This window comes from Amphichorda felina (assembly GCF_050947745.1).
Source record: "Amphichorda felina strain 45539 chromosome Unknown scaffold_6, whole genome shotgun sequence".
Lineage (NCBI taxonomy): Eukaryota > Fungi > Ascomycota > Sordariomycetes > Hypocreales > Bionectriaceae > Amphichorda > Amphichorda felina.
In genome coordinates, this window is record NW_028145044.1 from 1,225,842 (window position 1) to 1,249,002 (window position 23,161).

A 23,161-nucleotide genomic window follows, 5' to 3' on the forward strand; every position below is an offset into this window, starting at 1 on the left:
GCCGCGTAAGTAGGTATGCTGTGTAACCTAGGTACATTTATTAAAGAAGCACCGTTCCCACGTTTATTATAGGATTGAGCAAAACTCCCTAGTAGGAATATTCAATCCTCGACTAACGGGCCAACTACAAGGATAGACAGAAGAGCGTGCAAGTACTAAACTACGCAGAGCACTAGGGTAGATGACAAGATCCAAAAGAACTGCATGGCAATATCCGCTTTTGTCAGCTTTGGCAGTGTTGGCTACATAGTACGGAGTGCTACTAGTGTGATACCTCAAATAGGAAACCGGCTTATCCGTACTTGGGGGGCCCCTCATTACTGATCTGCGTCAGCTGAGAAATCCCTACAGGACATTTAATTATTAGCGTCTCTTCTACGGATAGACGGTGATTTCTCTCGGGCGTCTGCTTATCATGCAGCCCTACCATAGACCTGTCAGTTCCGACCTATTTCTATATTTCCTAGTACAGTTTAATGTTTTTATTTCTGAGCAAAGTACATCTTTACAGTTCCCAGTGTGTGAATAAATATACTAGTAGAATATCAATGGCATTGATTATAAACATTGAACAAGCGCCTTTCCTGCTCCACTAATTATGACTAGATTAGAAATACATAGATAGGCTAGTGTCAGGAGCCGGGGAGGATATTGAAGAGAGTAAATAAATGGCGCCCTAATCCCAACTATATTTTTAATAGAAGCGTGGTCACTGGGCAATAGAAGTACCTAGGGTGACCCTGTTGATATATAGGGCTCCAAACTCTGGCTGCAGTAAGGCATCGTTGTTTCCAGTCGATGTGTAGGTAGTCACGAGTGCACCCTCGACGCTACCTGGGCCACGCTTCTGACAGCTGGATTGATCATCGGGGGAGATTACGAACCTTGTATCCGGAATACATCCCATCGTATCCCCAGTACTAATTGTAAATGGGGCCCAGCTGACCGCTTTATACGCTTATATAGCTGACAAATCAATAGCTCCTCCTCCCTAGTAGAGCCGGACTAGGAGCGACTAGGAGCGACTAGGAACGCCCGCAGTTGGATAATATGCCTCCGTTTGTCAATACTCTAGTAATCCTCTTCACGATACTCCCGATTTTGGCGGATGACGGAGACCGACGGGCCGGCTGGACCGGGCTATCGATCCCACGTTTCAAGACTCGCTGGGTTAGTACATAGCTTGGCAAGCTGGCGGGTCCGAACGTTGGGGTCACGGACGGCGGCTGTTAATACCATGTAGAGGCCCTGCTACACCGGCGAGCCGATGGCAACACGAGATGCCGAAAGATGGGATGCGGCAATAGCAGCGGCATGGCCTACTAGTTTAGTCCCGGAGATCTGGGAGTTCTCCGTTGCCTCGAGGAGTTAAGTAGCTAAAAGTTTACTCGGGCCGGGATGTCACCCGTCCAATAGAAGCCAGGGTTGATCGGTAGCTGCCATAGATGGGGGAGGCCACCCTCCCCCCCCCCGGCGCGTTGGCCACTCTGGAATAGGCCAGCCTGGACCGGCCTAGGCCTGCGCTGGGTCCTCATCACCAGGACACAGGGAGATGCAAAGGACAGTCGAATCTATCCCAAGTGTGCTCAGGTGGACTGTCTCGGTCTGGTTGGCGGAACGGCAGGACCGGCATCCAGATGAATCAGTCTGTGGAGCAGGCCGAAGTGGACTTAGAGTTGATATGAAGGGTGTGATGCAACACTACGAATACTAGTAGGTATTCTAGATCGTGTCGGCGTTTATCCGTTCTGCGCCGATGCGGAGATTCAGGGTCCGAGGGCCGATCTAGGATTTTTATTGGGGCCCTTACCTGAAGTAGCATGTATGGGATGTACTAGGAGGTGTAGGAGATGTAGGGGAGACTTACCCTAATAGGTAGCAGTGCGGGGTATCGGGGGCAGTTTGGGGGTCTAGGATCTGGGGATGCTGGGGTAATGGATGGGGGGCACCACCATTCCCTACTACACCACCGACAATCCTTTCTCAACTCAGCAGACCCAGGAGAGCCGCATCGTCGATACGCAGCATACTATCAGAGATATATTCATTGCGCTGATGATCGTCGCTTAAGCTGATCGGATCTAAGCGGCGTCCCGGCGCAGCGGGACGCTGCCGTGCTACGTAGTCCCACATGAGGATCTGCAAACAGACTCTCAAGTATCATTGCCCAGGCTGAGTGCATAGTAGAGTCCGGGCCAAAATATTCATAGAAGATACTGCCCAAAGTCCTTAGAGCTCTCAAGTCAGGCCTCCCACGGCCATTCGACAGGCTCCTCGTCAAGGCGGCCCGAAGAACCTGCATCTATGCGGTTGGGATGGGCTATTGAAATTTTTGGGCTTGGGGAAGTTGCGGGGTCCTGCCCTCTGTCAGGCACCTATTCCTCCGTATTGGGCGCCTTGGCAGAGGGGAGAGGGCTTGCATGTCGCTTCTCGTGATGCTTGGCGGCCGGCTTCGCCTGGACCTGCAGTGGGACTGTGCTGAACCCACCGGCGCGGTGCCCGGTGCCGACGTTCCTGGAGTCGTTGACTGCGGTTTCCACTCTGTCATGTGCCAAGCTGTTTACGAACATGGGCAAGCCGACGGAGTTGTTCCCCCAGTTGCCGTTGACGACGAAGTGGTGAGCCAAGAGGGTCGAGGGACGACGACGGCCAAGTATAAGAAGGCTACGGGATCCTCGTCTTCGTGGATTAGGAAACTCAGCAACCAGTCAGCCACGAAGCAATTCTTCCAAGATGCATTCCTACTCCAAACTCACCGCTTCGCTTGCGACCTTGACCCTCGGGTCTCTAAGCGCCGCCCAGCAGATCGGCACCCTGCAGTCCGAGACGCACCCGCCCGTTACCTGGCAGCGGTGCACAGCACCAGGCCAGTGCCAGAATGTCAGCGGCAAGGTCGTCGTCGACGCCAACTGGCGATGGACCCACGTCGTGGGCGGCTCTGAGAACTGCTACGACGGCAACGCGTGGATTGACGAGCACTGCCCGGACGACGACACCTGCACTGAGAAGTGCGCTGTCGAGGGAGCCGACTACTCTGGGACCTACGGCGTGACCACCTCTGGCAACGCCGTGACCATGAAGTTCCGCAACGACCACGCCTACGGAACCAACATCGGCTCCCGCCTGTACCTGATGGCCGACGACGAGACGTACCAGACCTTCACGCCCAACGGCAACGAGATCTCGTTTGACGTCGAGAACGCCGAGATTGGCTGCGGCCTCAACGGAGCTGTGTACTTTGTCACCATGGACGCTGACGGCGGCAAGGAGCGGTACCCGAGCAACAAGGCCGGTGCCAAGTACGGTACTGGATACTGCGACTCGCAGTGCGCCCGCGACCTCAAGTGGGTTGGCGGCAAGGTGTGTTCAATGACCAGACCTGGATGACCCCTCGCTGACATGGTATGAACCCCCAGGCCAACGTCGAGGGCTGGAACCCCTCGGAGACGGACGAGAACAGCGGAATCGGCGCCCGAGGCGCGTGCTGCCCGGAGATGGACCTCTGGGAGGCCAACAGCATGTCGTTTGCGCTGACGCCTCACCCGTGCCGTACCAACGAGTACTTTGTGTGCGAGACGACCGACTGTGGTGGCACATACTCGGAGGACCGCTATGCTGGTGACTGCGACCCCGATGGCTGCGATCTCAACCCCTTCCGTCACGGCAACACCGACTTCTACGGGCCTGGCAAGACCATCGACACCAAGCGCAAGTTCACTGTCGTGACGCAGTTCAACGGCGGCAGCACCCTGAACAGCATCAGCCAGTACTTTGTCCAGGATGGTGTGAGGTTCGACGTGCCCGGGTCACAGTATGTTGACGGCGGCAGCGAGATTGACGCCGAATACTGCGGTAAGCCATCTTGTACCATGTGTACCAACGTATATTTGCTGACCCAGAGGCAGACGCCTCCAAGGCGGCCTTTAACGACAGCGATAAGTTCTTTGATGTCGGCGGCTGGGCGCAGCTGAGCGAGTCCACGGCCGACCCCATGGTGCTCGTCATGTCCATTTGGGACGACGGCTACTCCAACATGCTGTGGCTCGACGGTGTCAAGTACCCCCTGGACCGCGACGCGTCCGAGCCCGGCGTTCCCCGCGGAGAGTGCGCCATCGACGGCTCGTCGCCCGACCAGGTCCGCGAGAAGTTCCGCGACGCCAAGGTCACCTACAGCAACTTCAAGTTTGGCCCCGTTGGCTCGACCGGAGGCTCTGGCACGCCCACCGATCCCACCGACCCTGAGCCCACGTCCACCAAGCCCACCGAGCCTCAGCCTACCAACGGCTCCGGCCTTGCCAAGCAGTGGGAGCAGTAAGCATATGAAATAGTCCTCTTGTCTCCGCGCTTTTTGCTAACTGGGAGTGTCTCTGTAGATGCGGCGGCGTTAACTGGACCGGCCCGACTGCCTGCGTCGCGCCCTACAAGTGCACCAAGGCCAGCGAGTATTATTCGCAGTGCCTCTAAGGTCACCGGTGTTGCTGCCCGCTAGAAGTCTGGGATGGCAAGTGCTCGTCCACTTGCTGAGCCTTGGCTCTGAGTGAGCGAATAAGTATATACATGTACATACTTTCCAGTACATACTCTCCATAGTATCTAGGCGCGGATCAGCCAGAGGCCACGTGGTTCGGAAAACAGGGTCTAACTTAAATATAAATGCCTCTATGACTGCCCTACTGGCTGCGGATCTTCTGCGCGGTGCTGTTGAATGTTTTGGTTGTCTTGCCCTTCACGCCCATTGCCCACAGCCTCAGCGCCGTAACGACAATCATGAGTGTGGCGCGCTGCCCAACTTCTCCAGACCTGGCACTCCCCAGCAGATTCACGGTAAACATCTTGGTAAACGAGGGCCCGCACATTGCCAACATGGCAACCGTCTCGCCCTCCTGGCTGCTAATACCAGGAGAGCTCTGACCGGCCACTCCGTCATCGCCACTGTTTGTTCCATACTGCGTCACCCTTGAAGAAAGCCGCACGAGCTTAAAGGCAGAGTGATGGAAATTCTCATCGCTCCCCTTCTTGATCTTCCTCCACTCAAACTTCTCGCGGTGCTCCCTCTTGCCAACCTCGACGGAGAAGCGCCACGCAGCCCCATGCTCGTCAGAAGCGAGCCCGAGCATCCGCTCCGTGTCCATGCGGGCCGAGTTTGGGCCCTGCTCGAGGGCGGGAAGCAGCACAACGCTCCGGTTGTTGAAGGCGTAGACCCTGGAGGACGCCTGCGACTCGTCCCCCGAGGCGGCGAGGACGGGGTCCGTGGGCCTCGTCCCGTCGTGGAGCTGCACGCCTGGTCGGGGGCCCAGGGGCGGCTTGCCGCTGTAGCCTGTGTGAACCTGGGCGTAGAATAGCTTTTCGTTTGAGCTGGCTTGGTCGCAGAGATAGAAGCCCTTCCAGTGGTCCCAGGAATATATTGCGACGAGAGATGGCGGGAATGGACGATGGGGGGTGCAAGACGGGGCGAGATAGGTTGCCGTCTCTATCCTCTGAATCTGATGCCCCGGTGGTGGTTGGACATCCGCTTGCTCAGCATATGGTGGTGGCGCATCGTCATCCTTGATGTCTTCTTGGACACTCTGGCTCTCCTTGTCACTCATTCTGAGGGATCGGTGAGATGTTGTGGTAGTAGAAGCGGTATAAGTATAGAAGCGCGTAGAAGAGTATCGAAGGCAGGAAGGAGGGCGGGCGGTGAGATTGTGCCCAATGATGGTGGCTAGGGAGTTGGAGGAAGGAGCGTTATGATGTTATAAACCCAGGTATAATGAATGTTTTTGCATGTGGGTTCTTTTGGAAGGATCAAAGGTCGTTCGAAATTCCGAATCCTTACAAGTGGTTGTTGTAAGCGTGGGGTTATCACCCGTGCACTGTACTTCGTGCTGCCTTCAATACATATAATATAAGTACATGCACCCAACATGTTGGTTGATCGCTTTATTCAGGTGCCTCATTGCGTCATGACGGTGCCGTTTGTTCCGGCGGCGTTCCAACTCATCTGTTTATTCTTTGCAGATATCTGCTCATTTGCTGACCTCCCCCGGGTTGCTGTTGGTTGTTGGCCGCGCCATATTATATTCCTACAGCTGGTGGTTGGTCGTGAATTCGCCTTCTGTGCCACCTTCCAAATACAAAAATGCTGAAGTGCAAATTAATGATCATCGATTACGGGCCGTGACGATCCCCCAACGTTGTGCCGTTGAACCGGGCTGTAGAGTGTAGACAGGATGACAACACGTCGTGCCGTTTGTTCCGAAGGTTCCACACCATGACCTCCATAGTATCATGTATGAGTGTTCTACAAATAGATATACTACTAACTAATTGTACTGGGAGTTTGATCCGCGGGTGGCATCTGCTTCAATACGGTCTCGTGAGTTGATGCGCATCCTGGATATATTTGGACACCACCAGTCACTCACCCCAGGAAATAAATGCATTTACTTATTTTTGATTTCACTATACTACTAGTAGTACCTTATTAATACCTAGATACATGTACCCATTGCCACCAAAAGTCAGATGTGTGGCGTCAGTGACCTCAGACTCATCAGTAATCCCGTGCAATGTACACCAGAGAGTATTGCCAGGACGGCACGAGGCAGAACAAGACGCTCAACACCCAAAAATAACCCAACAACCGGGTTATTGGGCTGTCTTTCAGCTGGAGCCTGCGGCCAACTTCAACTCCCAGTATCGACTCCACTGTGCAGACAGCATAGTTGTAAAGAAAGAACCGAAATTCCTCGCCCGCGTTGGACTTGCCCAAGACGATCCAGTTGATCGTGGCATGGCAGGTAGCAGATACCAGGAACATCCACAACGCCCGCGCGGCTTTATGCAACGGCGGTCGATATACAGAGCGCCGCCCGTGGGCGGGAAACAGCGGCATGTAAGCTTCAAATGGGGCCACATGGAGCCGGTGCCAGAACACGCCCCAAAAGCGCCGGAGTGAGTATGCCTCCGTCAGGGGCCCGTACAGTGCCGACCATTCCTCCGGCTGGTCCCATCCGAGGAGGGATACAAAGAGGAGGGCCAGCAGGTCGTGCGCCCCCGTAAGAATTGCGTACGTGCACCAGATCCACTGGACAGACATGATTCCCCTCAGGCACAGGTCAGCCTGCGTCATAGGAGGTAGGAATCCCCTTTTCGGAGGCGCAAATTGTGCCATGGAAACGCCGTGGATTTGGAATATCTTCGAGGTGAGTGTGGTGACTAGACTGTTCGCTATCCATAGAATAACGATACGGATAGCTCTCTGCGCAGCAAAAGAAGGGTGGTTGCGTGACTTGTATTTTGCCAGGTCGGTTTCAGAAAGACTGAGTCTCCGTATATTGCTCCAACAACGATATACAGCCCTCAGTCCTTGAGGAGCAGACATCCGGCTCGTTTCAACCTGCTTGCTCTCCAAAAACAGAAGGGATGCTGTATGCAGGGTGCCGTAGAGCACAAAGGGTATCCATATACATTGATGAGAAATTCGCTCCCCTTCATCAACGACATGGAGGTAGACCGGAAGAGCAACGCTGAAAATGTGAAGCCCGCCCAAGATGTGTCGCTGATATCCTGGGCACCTCTGGACAGCAAGATGGAAAAATACTGTTGCCACAGCAAAGCCGGACAGTGGATGGCGGGCAACAATGGTGTTCATTTCGTATAAGTGTTGTAATTGCTGCGGATGAGAATCCAAGGATCCAAGATAGACAGCGCTTTTAACTTGCATTCTATGTGTTACTCCAATGTTGCTCGGCCCCTTTTTTTCAACCTCCAGGCTAGAGTACATTTATGTCAACTATCGGGACTCTCCTACTGAGGCAATGCCTAAAAAACACCTTAGCTCTTTAGAGTTGCTCACACCCTTCGGGTTCCGTTTTTAGCGTGTTGGTTGTGACCGGCAATTACATCCGACTGCTGTGCCCCCTGACCGCCGGACAGCCTGACAGTTCTGCCGCTTCCACTTGGGGGCTGTGAGCTTACAGAGACACGGAAGGATTTTCCAGGGCTATATTATGTATGCTTGGTGAAGTTTGAATCGATTCTGGTCAGAGACAATATCGAAGGACAAGCAATGATGGCATGCCCTTGGAACGCTGTGTCTCTATAAACGGGTAAAAAGCGACCGGAGACATGATAGAACACAAGTGGGAGTTTCGGGGAGTGCTAAATACCTTAACTCTTTTTCTAAACATTTAGCATAAATGGCATGTATGTCTTCCTGTTGTGTGTCGTATGGAACCTCGTGCCAATGCCCCTCCCCCCAAAGCCTCCAAAGCCCCCAAACAACGGAACTGAGATGCCGATATTCGCCCTCCTACCAAAAACATGAATCCTCTACAGGACGATCCTGACATCATACCGCGTCTTCTAAACTTATCCAGCACGGGGAAATGAGGAATCGGTTGATGACTGGCTGATCACGGGTGGCTTCGCCAGCCGCATCCAACCAACAAGGCTGATTCTTTCATGCCTCAAGTTTGATGCCCCTCTCTCTCCTAGGGGAAGAGACTCTAGCTGTTCCTCGGACGCTTGTAATAAGGTGTCACAAGAGGTCAGAGGGGAAGCGTAGGAAAGAGTATAAAGAGGTCACTGTTCCCGTCGTCTTGACACGCCGTGCCATCCAGACATCTACACTCAAGTCACAAACCAACCCTAAGAAACACAACTTGACTCAGCTCACACATCCACATCACAAATCATCAATATGCCTATTGCCCTTGCCGCCATCCCAGTCGCTGAGATTGCAGATACCCTCACCTTAGTTGGGCTTGGTGGAGGTGCAATCGGTGGCTCAATTGCCGGATGGTGCTCCCACAACCCAGGACACGGCTGTGTCTCCAAGCGCGACGTTCTCGATACCACCGAAACTATTATTGAACGCGACGACGTTGGTCCTTGCAACGTACCGATGTACAACTTCGACCAGTGCCACCAGCAAGTCAATGCGCAGACGGTTCAAGTCACAAGCTCGACCCCTGAAGACGGCGGTAAGTCTCGCCAATCTCCAAGGAAGGGGTGTTTCCTATTATAGAAATCCTAAACTAATTGTTACCAGTGGCCCAGTTTGACAATGTTCCGCCGGCTTGCATGAACCTAGCTTCGGCCCTTGTCGGCTCTTGCAACGGCGACGGTGCGCGCCCTAGTCCTTGTGGATCGTCCTGCCTCGAGTACACCGGACTGAATGAGGAGCAGTTGGCAGGTCTTTCCAGCGCTCTCAATTACAAGAAGGATTAGGGGTACCTTTATTTTTTTATTTTTTTTTGGCTACTCGGCCGTGTGGATGTTATGTGTCTATTTTCTTTTGTCACCAGAACGTGTTATTTAGTTGTTAGTTTGATATAAATTGATCCAGTCTTTACTGCCAGCAGAGTCTTGCCAGTTTGATATCCGTATTGCACAGATACATACTCGTGCCTGGTATGGGCTTAATAATTAGAATAACTCACCAAGTATAGATTCAGTCTAGTTTGACTGCACTTTGAGGTAGAGCTTAATTGATTGGTGATTTATTGACTCGACATGTAGTGAAATAGATCCGCTATATTATTCTAATAAGAATTGTCTACTATATAGACTTAAATTTAGGTAATTAGAATAACGTGGCGGACCGAGTTCAATGATGCTTTAAACCAATAAATGACACATCAATTAGTTTCTTTTTGCTTAAAGAAATATATATATATAGACTAAAATAGAAGCAAATCTACCTGCTGACTATTACAACATGTTGAGTCTATATATAGGTACCTAGGTATGTAAGTGAGTACTTACATGTAGTACTACTAGTTAGTTATGCCGGTATAACCTCGGGTGGCACAGAGGGTGCTCTAATGGGTAATATTATTATGGGTCTGAAAATTAAAGCCAAGACTTCAATACACGCGCGGGTACCCACATTGAGAGGACAGCCTCGACGCGACCTCACAGCACTCACCACCTGAACATGGAAGGGAAACATGGACAACATTTCGCGTGGACCTAGAAGAGCTCGCCATGCAGCTGCCCACCGCAACAATGAGACTCCCCCAAGCGCAGCCCATGCAGGTCTGGAGGGTGCCAGCGAGGGCGACGAGGACCAACACCAGCACCATCGCCATCACCACCACAACCACCCTCCCCAGCGCCGTCGACAGGTGATGCACCTCACGCCAGACCAGCCCAACGACGTCAACGACGCCTCGTCTTCCTCTGGCGCAGCGCCTCCTCCAAATCCATTTCGACTGCACCGAGGTGAGTAGATTTTTCTGCCGTTTACTTTACTTACTTTCCCCCGACATGGTCTAATGAGACGCCTCAATCTTGCACATTGCTGGCCCGCGTCTGTGACATCTCCCTCTGCACACACTCTGCCATCTTTGCCCTCGCTCACGTTCATTTTGCTTTATTCTATCGCCATTTTGGCGCAGTTCAGTCTATATATCTGGACCTTCTAGCCAGAATTTTCAATCTTTCCATTCTTTCCTCCCACAACCTACCTTTCTTTGGCTTTCCCTCCCTGGCATGTCACATAGTCACTCTTATCTATTCGTACCTCACTTTTTTTTTTTTTTTTTTTTTTTTTTTGAATACGTACGAATCAATCCTTTTTCTCTTGAAAATGTTTCCATTTCCCTTAATTCTGGGCTCCCGACCCGCCAATAACCGGTCTAACTCTTCTCGAACTCTTCAATCACAAACATCCCTCTCTGAGCGAGTGCCTCTGCAGGAGCTGCCCATCTCACCTTCTGGGACTGTCGTCGGTCGTCGACCTTCTACCTTCCGCCCTCTTCCCTCCCTAGACAAGGAGAATGTGCACGCCGTCTACTTTGCCCAGCAGAGCAGGCAGGGGCACTTGATTTCTCACCTCCAGGCCGTCGCCAGAAACATCACTCGCGCCCGCCGCGACCTCACCCAAGCGGAGCGGGATCTGAGGCGCTCCAGAGCGCGCTTTCGACGACAGATGACTAACCGGCTCGCAGCCATGCCACACGCGCGCCTCAGCATGCCCGAGATCTCGGACGACTCAAGCTCCGAACCGGATCTGAGTCTGCTGGGGATGACTAGGGGGAGGCAAGACCACCTGCCCCAACGGATCGAGAGTCCCCAGTACGAGGTCCATGAGCAGGAGCAGGATCACTTGGAGGCAGAGGACACCAGCATTGATGATGACCTTGTTGATGACGAAGTCGCCGAGGAAATGGGGGACGAGGAGGACGAGGAGGCTGTCGAGGGGTATCAGGAGACGCTCGCGGACCCCGCTGCGCTGGGACTCAAGGAGATATCCAACCTCGGAAGGTTTACCGTAAGCAGCCACAAACAAGGCAATGGCGTGGAGGAGCTACGGAGCGATGACCTCAACCTCTACTGGCAGTGAGTGAACCTGAACTTGTCCCATGTGCTGATGGAACCTGGCGATCTGACATGTTGGGTTTTAGGTCGGATGGCCCTCAACCACACAAACTCACAGTATACTTTGTCAAACGAGTGGGTATCAGAGACCTGCGCTTCTACGTTAACTACACCGAGGATGAGTCATACACCCCGACAAACATCATCTTCAAGTCTGGCACCAGCGAGAACAACCTCATCGAGTTCGCCCACCTGACGCTCGACTCCCCCGTGGGCTGGCAGCAGGTGTCGCTCGCCGGAACGGGCGGCGGTCCTGACGGGAACACGCTCGTGTCGTACGTGCTCCAGATGCAGATCCTCGAGAATCACCAGAACGGCAAGGACACACACCTCCGCGGCATTAAAATTTACGCTTTCGACGTCGAGTCTGGCCAGGCACCGGGCAGGGAGAACAACCCCGTCGAGGACGTGGTCGAGCTGATGGATACCAACGCGGCCGCGCCGGTCGAGGATAGGGGCGAGGGGGATGTGAGGCTGAGCGGCCTGGCGAGGAGACTGGCCGAGACCAGGGTAGAGACGGGCGACGCAGGCTTGACGATTCCCGACTTTATGCGGGATCCAGAAATCCGGTGAAGAGTGTTCCCTACCTACTGGACATTGTTGCATTTTCTTCCAGTTGTTTGGATGGTGGCGTTTCCGACAGGCTATGGCGGATTCGCGCAGCCGCGCTGGAAAAGGTTGGGATTTCTACTATGGTTGGAAGTTGGATGCAAGATTACATCAATGGATCACTGCGGATCTGCGGACCGAGACGACACATGGCATAGTAGTTCTGGCGTTGACAAGGCTATTGCGAGTTTAGAAGGGTCTGGGTCGGATAGAGCTTCACGACATGAATGAGAAACGATTGGAATCCAAAGTTGGTGTTGACATTGGCCACGCAGCTTGATAAGACCATACTAAGGATATGCAAAGGAACACTTGATGATACCATCCATCGTGGTGCTAATGCAGCCTAGCAATCAGCCCTGCACGGCGTAGTTAGGAGACGCAGTTCGGTCATAACCTTGAACGGATCGACGGATCTACGGATCTACGAAGTGACCGTACCCCCGGGAAACTGCAAAGGTTCGCCTCCGTTGCGGTGTTGAGGCAGTGCAGGGCGTTCATCACAGGCAGCGGCAAACCACCACCGCTAAGCTATTCGTACACTACGGTACTGAAAACAAGAAGTCGTGGGTGACTGCCCAGCTGTCAACAGTAGACCGCGTGGCTGCTATTAAGGCTCCAGGAGGGACGGCATCGGGCCAATAGTAGTATGCAAGATGACAGATCAACCCTTTCATCAACGCTTCATCCATCATCACCAACGCCCGGATTAAATGATAATGGCATCCAACAACCTCCATCGGGCGATATTGCGCAAGTTGGTACCTTTGACATCATGTCAGCCAAGCCCGGGCGGCGCGGAATGCGGAGGCTGTGCCGGTCACGTTGATTGCCCCCGTGATTGTGGTTACGGACTGGCATCGACATCATTGGACACTCGCTGCACAAGCACAGTTATGTACCAATACGGGTGTGTGCATTTAACTTTGGTTGGCGGCGATAGGACGGTGATTAGAGCAGGCTTCCGTATTGTCCGTCTCGGATAGATCGCATGTACTCCGTAGCGTTGTTCGCTCGGTGAGAGGGGTGATCTTGGGAGGTCAGTGGTGACAGAGACGGCTTTCAGCGAGGGAGGTTGGGTTCGCAGCGACACAGCCTTCTTTGGGATTTTGCCCCGCCCCAGCCAAGACGACGCATTGGCCATGGCGCTGCGAGGACCCACCCTTCCTTCAGCGAGTTCCCCTGATTGGCCACTACTGTCCTCTCGCGCTCTGCAGGATCCGGGGTCTGGATCCCAGGGGAGCTTCCCCAGTTGGGTACCCGGCTCTTGGTTCTGATGGTCCTAACATCTGAAGTACCAGTTATGTGCTGTCATACAACTGGGAAACTGCCGACGAGGCGACGTCAGCTCCCAGTCCTTCTGGATCTCTCACTCAGGTCAGCCCATCATCCATCAGGTACTCATTATATAACAAGGGCACCACACCCTCATCTCCCATCGCCCATCTCCTCCTCCCTTCTTGAGATACCCCTTCGTCCCAAACTTCGCCAGAACCACCCAACGGTCGACCCCTAATTACTGAACCGACCTCTCTATCAAATATTCAAGATCACCAGCACCACACACCGCTAATTAATCACCGCCCATCATGTCCGCAATCAACGGAGCCGAGGGCTCGTCCTCCAAGGCACCCGACGCAGACACCCCCATTGGCTTCCAGCCTCACAATAAGATGACCGTCCAGCCCCCCAAGCCTGAGGATCTCCAGCGCAGCTATGCTACTGTTGTTAGCAACGAGGCAAACCCCAAGGGCTGGTATGGCTCCATGATCAATACCTTTGGCGCTTGCATCGGCACAATAGGTGCCATCCCCTGCTGCATCCTCTGCCCCAACCCGTACAAGCATGTCGACCAGGGCCACGTCGGTCTCGTCACCAAATTTGGCCGCTTCTACAAGGCCGTTGACCCTGGTCTCATCAAGATCAACCCCCTTTCCGAGCGTCTCACCAAGGTTGATGTCAAGATCCAGATTGCAGAGGTTCCCGAGCAGGTCTGCATGACCAAGGACAACGTCACCCTACGCCTCACCTCGGTCATCTACTACCACATTGTCTCCCCCCACAAGGCCGCCTTCGGCATCACCAACGTCCGCCAGGCCCTCGTCGAGCGCACCCAGACCACCCTGCGCCACGTCATTGGCGCGCGCATCCTCCAGGACGTTATCGAGCGCCGCGAGGAGGTTGCCCAGTCCATTGGCGAGATCATTGAGGACGTGGCCGCCGGGTGGGGTGTCCAGGTTGAGAGCATGCTCATCAAGGACATCATCTTCAGCCAGGAGCTCCAGGAATCCCTCTCCATGGCTGCCCAGAGCAAGCGTATCGGTGAGAGCAAGGTCATTGCCGCCAAGGCAGAGGTAAGATACATCCATTCTCAGCAAATTGTCCATTCACCCCATACTAATATGATGTGCTCCCTTCTAGGTCGAATCCGCCAAGTTGATGCGCCAGGCCGCCGACATCCTGAGCTCCGCGCCCGCCATGCAGATCCGCTACCTCGAGGCCATGCAGGCCATGGCCAAGTCGGCCAACAGCAAGGTCATCTTCTTGCCCGCCGCCAACCAGACCATGAACATGAGCAGCGCCATCGCCGGCGCGGCCGCCAACGAGACGGGCGAGAGCAGTGCCCAGAACCCCCAGTTTGGGGACTTTGGAGGTCAGCAGGATCCTAGTTTCCAGTCCGCCATGAACGCTCGCGTTGTGGAGAACATTTAAGTTCGAGTTATTGTCTGAAACTCGGCTGTGATGTCCTGGCATGCTGACTCTCGGGGCTTCTCGTGTGGGGGTTTAGCTTGGTCTACTTGATTTCGATGGCGCAGTTTCATGCCCTGCAAATTGCCCTTGATTGTCTTCAAATAGCGCTTCGTCTACTCCTCTGCGCGGGAGCCTCGAGAACCTGGCCTTCGATTCTCACCATGTTCAGCGACAGCACAGCACTCACCAACACACCCTGCTTTTCTGCAATTTTGCATCGGTTACGAAACGTATACCCCGTCGTCCCCGTACAGGGATACATGAATGGCGGCAAGAAAACAAAAACACACCAAAAAAAAAGCAACTATCTCGTTGCAAGATGGAATCTGGGAGTAGTAATCGTGGGATATTTCCTGAAGGATCGATAACGGAACAAGGGGTTTGTTACACTTCTTTTTTTTTTTTTAACGGCAAGAGATGATACCCAGGCAATGAGATTGTAAGAGATGAGGAAAGAATGAGATCCTTCCTCGCTCTGACCGACTGTGTGGCATGATACCCCTAATCAACTGGCGTCGTTTCGAATCCGCGAGGAAAGAGGTGGAGGCTATACGTAGATGATCGCGTCATGAGGTGAATCTGTATTTATAGCTTGAATTGATAATTTTAACAATTGTAACAATAGTATTGCCATTTGTGCCAAGAATATGGAGTTATCATCAATAGGACCTTAGAGCATCTATGACTCGACGTCATCTCCTACTGAGCTAGTCGGGGGCGCTCGAGAGTGGATTGCAACCCAAGGTGAACTTCACGAAATATAGCCCACATCGTCTTCACTGGCTGCAGAGACGGACACACTGATAATTGACTGATTGATTCCAAGTACTGCGACTTCGAATATGCATATCAAACACGGAAGCATCAAAACCCATCCGCGCCGGTACCAAATACCTCCCCAAAAACCCTTGAGCCTGAAACGCCAGCCGAGAAAAACGGCGGAAACAGATAGCCAGAAGCACTTGAAGATCCCTTTTATGATCCCTTCAAACATCACGTAGTTAGATTACAATGCAAAGAAGCGGACATGTGCGGGGCCAACGCTCAGGCCATTATTCGCACAAGTCGCACATTCCTTCGTCGAGCATTCTATGCATCGATAGATTGGCGCTTCTTCTTCTTCTGCTTCTTTTCCTTCTTCTCGGCATCGTCATCAGCGTCGTCGTGCTTGCGCTTCTTCTTGGCCTCCGGCGTGGGCTCGGGCTTGTCAGCCTTGGACGGTGTGTCCTCGGACTTGCGCAGCTTCTTCAGCTCCTTCTTGCTGTAGACGCGGGGGGTGCCGTCGTCGTTAACCGCCACGTCGCCACGCTCGTACTTGCGCTTGAACTTCTTGACCGACAGGCCAGCAGCCTCGGCCAGACGCTCGTAGTCAGCCTCGGATAGCTTCTTCGCCTTCTTGGCAGGGGTGGAAACGGGCTCGTCGTCACTATCTTCGGCACCGTCGGCATCCTGCATCTCGGCGTCGGACTCCTCAACAACCTCAATCTTGGCCTTCTTGTCCTTCTTGCTCTTCTTGCTGTCGCCGTTGGTCTCTTCGGTCACACCATCGGCGTCTACGTTGTACCGGCGCGTCTCGTTGAGAGTGAACTGGCCGGAGCTCACAATCTCGCCCAAGGGGGTCACGTTGGTACCACGGGGCAGAGGGGCCTTGCCCTCCAGCTTGCGAAGCTGGTTCTCCAACTTGATGCGGCTCGTAAGACCGAGAGCTGCACGCTCCTCCTCGTCCTTCTCATCCTGGTCCTCGTCGAGGGCATCGACACGAAGTCCAAGTGCAGCCTTGGCAGCAAGCATACGGGCAATCTTGCCCTTGTTGCGGCCGGTTGCCTGACCAATAAGCGAAGAGTGGTAGATAAGACCATACTTGGGAGTATCATGCTTAGTCTTGAGAGCACGGAACAGGGCCTTCTCAGCACCGAGAATCTGAATGGTAGAACCAGGAGACTTGGCCAGGCTAAGGAGGGAGCCAGCGTGGGCAATCAGCCTGGCGCCAACGAGGGTACCGACAAGGGCGGTCAGGTTAGGGGCAATGGCGCGCATGCGGCTCTCGAGGTAGGATGAGAGCTCCGAGCGGTAGCCAGTGTAGAGAACGACCTGCTCAGCAAGCGACTTGATGTTGGCCAGGTCCGCGTCGGTGATGTCGGTTCCCATGCTGACCTCAGCAGCAGCCTTGACAGCAGACTCCAGCTCCTCAGGGAGAATCTCAGACAGGTCAGTGTCGGCAATGTTGGATCGCATACCAGCAGCAAGGACGATGCGGGCATAGGCAACATTGTCGTTGAGAGTCTTGGCGAGCTCGGGGAAGTGCCATCCGTACCACTCCTTGGTGCGCATGGCGTAGACATTGAGATCCTTGTCCATGTCATCAAGCATCTTGATGGCCTGGATAATCATGGAGTCGACCTTGTCGGACGAGAACTTGAGCTTGTGGCGGGACATGGAGTGCGAGAGACCAAGCGCCATACGGTCGACGTTCTCGGGGACGAGGCCGGGGATGAGGGATGAAAGATGCTCACGAATACCACGGAAGAGATCCATGGTGTTAGAGCCCGCAACAGGGGTGATCTTGGTGTCGGGAAGGTTCGAGATGGAAGTGCCGAGCTTGGTGTCGGCAACGGCGAGAGAGGCCTTCTTCTCGGCCTTGAGGTCGTTGAGAAGCGAGGCGAGCAGCTCGGGAACCTTGCCTTCCTTCAGCGAGGCGGCTTCCTCGAGGGCCGTGGCGGCGCTGTCGAACTTGACGAACTTCTTGAGCTTGAGCCTGAACACAGGAGATTAGACGGGATGTTGGCCAACAAATACGTCGGTGGGCGATGCTCACATCTCAACCAGCTTCTCTGGGCGGCCCAGCTCGGCGGCGAGGTCGTCATTCTTGAGAAGCTTCTTGTCGGCAGCCTTGAACAGACCATAGCTGTGAATTGACAGTTAGCAAACGCGGCTTCAATGGATTGTGATGTGTGGGTGGAAAATGCGTACCCTGCCGGCGTCTCAGCAAGAACGAAGAGAGACATGGCGACCGACGACTTTCGAATCGAGGGCAGTCAATAAATTCCTCTGCAACGTTCCTACTCCAATTTTTGGATAGGCGAGGACCTTCTTCGTGAGGCGCAACTGCCGTGTTAGGGAATCGCAAAGACAATGCCAGACGAAGGGTGCGTGGTGTGCAGCAGCAATTGACGATTGTAGGAAATTTTTCACTTTTTTTTTCGACAATGGCTTGAGCTCTGCCTGCAGGGTCTCCACCCCAGGCCATCGCTCACCAGTGGCCCAACATAAAGTGGGATGGCACCCGGCGTCCGGCGCTACTAATATCCCGAGACGCCTCCAACCACTCACGTGGAACTTGGCACCACCACCGCCTTGCCTGCGACCACCGTCGTCAGTGCCTGGGACTCGGAGTGGATGCGTTACGTCTCGATAGTGGCATTGGACAACCTCCCGTCGCCTGATCAACCATCCTCCCCAACCCTCCGGCCCTCATATTCCTAGACACCTGGCTCGTTGCGCCATCAAATCTATCCGCTGTTCGAGATGGAGGGTCTCTTTTTCAACGTCAACAATGGGTACATCATCATTGTCGCCCCCAAACCCCTTCACCAGCGGTGCTAATCTAAGGCAGCTACATTGAGGGTATCGTTCGAGGTTACCGCAACGGCCTTCTCACCAGCCCCGCCTATCACAACCTGACGCAATGCGAGACGATTGATGGTTTGTTCTTTTGGCGATCCAGATTCGAGTGCAGCGCTCTGACTATCCCTAGACCTCAAGCTCCAGCTTGGACCTGCTTACGGCGACTTCCTCGCTTCCCTTCCTCCCAACCCATCGACGTCAAGCCTAGCCTCCAAGACGACCGACAAGCTTGTCTCCGAGTTCCGCTATGTTCGCGCCAATGCTGTGGGATCACTGGCTAAATTCATGGACTACGTTACGTACGGGTACATGATTGACAATGTCGCCCTTCTCATCACTGGCACCCTCCACGAGCGCGACACCCGCGAGCTCCTTGAGCGATGCCACCCCCTCGGCTGGTTCGAGACAATGCCCGTGCTCTGCGTTGCCACCAACATTGAGGAGCTCTACAACAGTGTGCTGATTGAGACCCCTCTCGCCCAGTATTTTAAAGGTAGTCTGAGCCATCAGGACCTCGACGAGCTCAACATCGAGATTGTGCGCAACACGCTTTACAAGAACTACCTCGAGGACTTTTACCACTTTGTCAACACGCACCCTGAAATGGCTGGAACCCCAACCTCCGAGGCCATGAGTGAGATGCTCGAGTTCGAGGCGGACCGTCGAGCCATCAATATCACCCTCAACTCCTTCGGCACTGAGCTCTCCAAGGCAGACCGTAAGAAGCTCTACCCCAACTTCGGCAAGCTCTACCCTGAGGGTACTCTCATGCTCTCGCGGGCGGATGATGCTGAGGGAGTCCGTCTGGCTGTGGATGGCGTTCACGACTACAAGACCTTTTTCGATGCCGTATCCATAGGCGGCGGTGCTTCGGGTCCCAGCAACATGGGAGGTGGTTCCACCGAAGGCAAGTCCCTGGAGGACCTGTTTTACCAGAAAGAGATGGAAATTTCGAAGAATACTTTTACGAGGCAGTTCACCTACGCGATTGTCTATGCCTGGGTGAAGCTGAGGGAACAGGTATGTCAAGCGAGTAACCCTAGGCGGGCCCAACCACAACTAACCACGGACAGGAAATCCGCAATATCACCTGGATTGCCGAGTGTATAGCCCAGAACCAGAAGGACCGCATCGGCAACTTCATCAGCGTGTTCTGATGTTACAACCATACCCCATCTCTATCTTTTTTTTAGCATGCCTTTGTAGTAGTATAGCATCGTCAGCTCGTAATCGCACGGGGAGAGGGTTCCAGACTTTGGCGCAATGGCGGAGACACTAGACTTTGAATGAAGAGAGTCCAGTCGCCTTCCGGATGGCTTTGTATTGTACATAAAAGAACAAGTATTCTACAGGGATCACTTTGAGAGGGATGTGACCTGTCCCTTCCACGCCGCCTCGGTAATGCCAAGCTTCTCCAGCATGTGCGTCCAACGTTCACTTCCCCTTTCCCTTCTCTCCATGTACCTCAGGAGCTTCTGTCGACGATGGACCAGAAGTTCCAGGTTCCTCGTGTTATGCTTGTCCTTATAACCTCGGTTGATCTTAAGGGCTTGAGACAGCGACCGAATCTTGGCCGTCAAGATGGCAATCTGCACCTCGGAGCTTCCCGTGTCCGGGCCGCCGCGCGTAGGCTGGGCCTCTGTGCTGGCGTAGACGGATTGGGCCTTCGGCTTGAGAATCTTGTCTGTCTTATGCCTTCCAAACTCCTCGATGATACGCTGGACGTTGGCGTGGTAACGATGCTTGGAGCTGCCGTTTTCCAGGGCCGTGATGCGCTTCATGGCCTCCACCGCCCGGGCGTGGTTCTTTTCGTGGATCTCGAGCTGGTCCTCCTCAGAGATGGATTCCACCTGCGACTGCACCACGCCGACAATGGGCCTGGTCAGCTCGTAGGCCTGCTTGGTCACGTCATCGAACTCCTCCTCCGTCAGGAAGAAGTTGCGCATGCCCTTGGTCTGGGGCAGCTCGCGCGGCTCGCTGAGCGGGTTCCCGTCCGGTCCAACACGGACCTTGCTGTAGCGCGCCTGTCCGGCAGAGTCAAGGGACTCGATAAAGGGCGTCACGCGGCCATTGACTGGGTCATTCCATCCCTCGCCCCGTTTCTCCTGTGCAATCTCCTCCTTGCGCTTGATGTTGGCATTCTTGCGCTGCTGCGCCTGGGCCCAGGCGTACGGGTCCTGCTTGGCCTTGCGCCTCTTCTCGCGCTGCGAGAGGTTGGCCGTCTGGACAATGGGGAGGAAGTTCGGCGTCGCAGGTCGTGTAGCTGGCCGGAGGCATACTGGGCATTGAAAGTCAGTGATGCCGTTACAGATAATTGGAAAAGGACATCATGGAAGTGACTCACGGCTCACGGTGCCTAGCCGCTGCAGCGTCTCTAATCTAGGCGGCATGGTGGATGCATCAACCGGTTGATGATGAGCTGATGTCCTCCGTAGCAGGTACCTTAAAATTTCCCACCAAGAGCCACGGGCAAAGTCGATCCCGTCCATGCACCTGGAGTCGGGACGCGTCGCCAAATACGGGCTAGCGCTCTAATCACGTGCCTAGACCGTCCGTTCCGGAGCCAAACTCCACTAGGCCCATTCTGTACTAGTACGCTCAGGGCTCAGCACCCACACACATTTTGGGTAAATTCCTCAAGGGCGCTGCCTTTCGCGAACTTTTTGCGACTTGCACGATCACCACCGACCTCCTTCCTCCCATCACGCCAACTCCCTCAAAACCCACGAGGTAAATTCGTCAAGATGGCTCCCTCCAACCTGCCCTCCGTCCTCAACGCCACCAGCCATGACATTGAGATGCTCCTGGCTTCCCAGGCCCACCTGGGCAGCAAGAACCTCCAGGTTCACATGGAGCCTTACCTCTGGAAGACCCGTGCCGACGGTGTCAATGTGATCAACGTTGGCAAGACCTGGTAAGACTCGAGCAGCTCCAGAAGCGATCTCGCGAGCTCCCCAGTGCTGACTCCGACTCCCAGGGAGAAGATTGTCCTCGCCGCCCGCATCATTGTCGCCATCGAGAACCCTGCCGACGTCTGCGTCATCTCTGCCCGTCCCTACGGTCAGCGTGCCGCTCTCAAGTTCGCCGCCCACACCGGTGCCTCCCCCATTGCCGGTCGCTTCACCCCCGGTAGCTTCACCAACTACATCACCCGCTCGTTCAAGGAGCCCCGCCTCATTGTCGTGACGGACCCCCGCACCGACGCCCAGGCCATCAAGGAGGCCAGCTACGTCAACATCCCCGTCATCGCCCTCTGCGACACCGACTCCCCCACCGAGTACGTCGACGTTGCCATTCCCACCAACAACAAGGGTCGCAACGCCATCGGTACCATCTGGTGGCTCCTCGCCCGCGAGGTCCTCCGCCTCCGTGGCACCATCTACAACCGCGAGACCCCCTGGGACGTCATGCCCGATCTGTACTTCTGTACGTCCTGACTAACCCCCAACCCCCCTTTGCAGCTAACAGCAGTGCTGACAATCAACCTTTCAGACCGCGACCCCGAGGCCGAGGCTGAGGAGAAGGTCGAGGAGGAGAAGCTCCCTGGCGTTGAGGAGGAGGGCGCCGCTGCCATCGAGACCGGCCTCCCCCAGCCCGCTGGTGACTGGGACGCCCCCGCCCCTGGCTTCGCTGGTGCTCCCGCCGCCGGCGGTAGCTGGGACGGCGCTGGCGAGGACTGGGCCGCTTCCGCCCAGGCTGCTGCCCCCGCTCCCACCGAGTGGGCCAACGAGCCCGCCAAGGAGTCTCAGTGGTAGAGGGTTGTGGAAGGAGGCGCGGGCGCTGCCGCCGACATTGTTAAAACCGGCGTTCTCGCCGCACGGCGGTAAGGCCGCGCTCAAAAATACAAAAAGCATCATGGAAAAACAGAAAACCACATTTGACGATTTGGTCACCCGGGAAGAGTGTGTGGCGTTCGATTACAAGGCTTTGCGGATTTCCTGTAACCTTTTTGGGGGACATGGGCCGGACGTCTTCGGTTGGCGGCACTAATGAGGGAAAGATACTCGTCCTTTTCTCGTTTCCTGTATTAGGATTTACTAGAGAAGGAGAGGGAAAGCCCTGTGCGGCCCAATGGGATGTACTTGACCGTTATCCCACCATGTCTCTTGGATTCGTTGATGCGAGCAGCTACAGTAACCTGGCCAAGGACGAACAAGATTGATGATTTTACCATGATTCTAGTCCGTCGTCGTCGGTCGTGAAGCTCTACGTAAAAGTGAATATGTGTGCACATAAGCTACAGTGACGGGAATGTTCAGAATGTCTTCGTATTTGGCAATATCAGTGACACCCTGGTCCCGTATGCTGGCTATTGGGGTATCTAATTCGAAGCGCGCCAGTAGTCTTCTCTATAACACCTAACACTCCTTCATCTCCCACATCCCATCTGGGCTTAAACCATACAACACAATGGTAGACAAGTGTATAACCCCTCCCGTTCCATGTAACCTCCAAAAACTCCATGATCTCCTCGCATCGAGGGCAAAAAGGAAAAGACGAAACGATCGAAAATCTCTACAAGTTTTGTGTGAGAAATAACGAGTGATCTTTCCCCCTCTTTCGGAAAGTTTCTCTGGGTCGACTAGCAGATCCTTGTCTGAGGATATACAACAACAGGTGCCATATTACAAGAATGAGCACATTGGTGCCGCCGTGGCTTCCCGGGTAAGGACCTGTAGCGAAGGTCGAATGGCACGCCGTGCCAAGTCGTAAGTCGGAGCTGTCGTGAATCCGTCGGGATGTCGCCATCCCTGTTGTAAATATGTATACCAGTCTCCAATGCTTTGGTGTAAATCGAATCGAATCG

General features: G+C 54.3%; 9 protein-coding genes across 9 annotated transcripts; 6 read left to right on the top strand and 3 right to left on the bottom strand.

The window, feature by feature from the left end:
• Positions 1-2,733: 2,733 nt before the first annotated feature.
• ACO1O0_006226 (glycoside hydrolase family 7 protein) lies at positions 2,734-4,315 on the top strand (the record flags this gene model as incomplete). Its single annotated transcript, XM_083195620.1, has 3 exons — positions 2,734-3,360; positions 3,417-3,852; positions 3,906-4,315. 3 exons carry the CDS (start codon positions 2,734-2,736, stop codon positions 4,313-4,315), a joined length of 1,473 nt encoding a protein of 490 aa, XP_083048636.1.
• A 355-nt stretch (positions 4,316-4,670) lies between these two features.
• Positions 4,671-5,588, bottom strand: ACO1O0_006227 (uncharacterized protein; the record flags this gene model as incomplete). The annotated part of the gene is made up of 1 exon (XM_083195621.1): positions 4,671-5,588. The coding sequence occupies one exon, from the start codon at positions 5,586-5,588 to the stop codon at positions 4,671-4,673; it is 918 nt and encodes a 305-aa protein (XP_083048637.1).
• A 3,098-nt stretch (positions 5,589-8,686) lies between these two features.
• On the top strand, positions 8,687-9,216 carry ACO1O0_006228 (uncharacterized protein; the record flags this gene model as incomplete). Its single annotated transcript, XM_083195622.1, has 2 exons — positions 8,687-8,969; positions 9,038-9,216. 2 exons carry the CDS (start codon positions 8,687-8,689, stop codon positions 9,214-9,216), a joined length of 462 nt encoding a protein of 153 aa, XP_083048638.1.
• Positions 9,217-10,118: 902 nt separating this feature from the next.
• ACO1O0_006229 (anaphase promoting complex subunit DOC1 domain-containing protein) lies at positions 10,119-11,943 on the top strand (the record flags this gene model as incomplete). Its single annotated transcript, XM_083195623.1, has 3 exons — positions 10,119-10,212; positions 10,761-11,331; positions 11,397-11,943. The coding sequence occupies 3 exons, from the start codon at positions 10,119-10,121 to the stop codon at positions 11,941-11,943; spliced, it is 1,212 nt and encodes a 403-aa protein (XP_083048639.1).
• A 1,625-nt stretch (positions 11,944-13,568) lies between these two features.
• Positions 13,569-14,691, top strand: ACO1O0_006230 (slipin family protein; the record flags this gene model as incomplete). The annotated part of the gene is made up of 2 exons (XM_083195624.1): positions 13,569-14,333; positions 14,401-14,691. The coding sequence occupies 2 exons, from the start codon at positions 13,569-13,571 to the stop codon at positions 14,689-14,691; spliced, it is 1,056 nt and encodes a 351-aa protein (XP_083048640.1).
• Positions 14,692-15,819: 1,128 nt separating this feature from the next.
• NOP58 (RNA-processing protein NOP58) lies at positions 15,820-17,735 on the bottom strand (the record flags this gene model as incomplete). Its single annotated transcript, XM_083195625.1, has 3 exons — positions 15,820-17,485; positions 17,546-17,635; positions 17,701-17,735. The coding sequence occupies 3 exons, from the start codon at positions 17,733-17,735 to the stop codon at positions 15,820-15,822; spliced, it is 1,791 nt and encodes a 596-aa protein (XP_083048641.1).
• A 520-nt stretch (positions 17,736-18,255) lies between these two features.
• Positions 18,256-19,511, top strand: VMA6 (H(+)-transporting V0 sector ATPase subunit d; the record flags this gene model as incomplete). The annotated part of the gene is made up of 4 exons (XM_083195626.1): positions 18,256-18,287; positions 18,344-18,432; positions 18,485-19,374; positions 19,428-19,511. 4 exons carry the CDS (start codon positions 18,256-18,258, stop codon positions 19,509-19,511), a joined length of 1,095 nt encoding a protein of 364 aa, XP_083048642.1.
• A 198-nt stretch (positions 19,512-19,709) lies between these two features.
• ACO1O0_006233 (mitochondrial 37S ribosomal protein uS15m) lies at positions 19,710-20,744 on the bottom strand (the record flags this gene model as incomplete). Its single annotated transcript, XM_083195627.1, has 2 exons — positions 19,710-20,632; positions 20,699-20,744. 2 exons carry the CDS (start codon positions 20,742-20,744, stop codon positions 19,710-19,712), a joined length of 969 nt encoding a protein of 322 aa, XP_083048643.1.
• A 354-nt stretch (positions 20,745-21,098) lies between these two features.
• Positions 21,099-22,109, top strand: RPS0 (40S ribosomal protein uS2; the record flags this gene model as incomplete). Its single annotated transcript, XM_083195628.1, has 3 exons — positions 21,099-21,268; positions 21,332-21,780; positions 21,847-22,109. 3 exons carry the CDS (start codon positions 21,099-21,101, stop codon positions 22,107-22,109), a joined length of 882 nt encoding a protein of 293 aa, XP_083048644.1.
• Between the last annotated feature and the right edge of the window lie 1,052 nt (positions 22,110-23,161).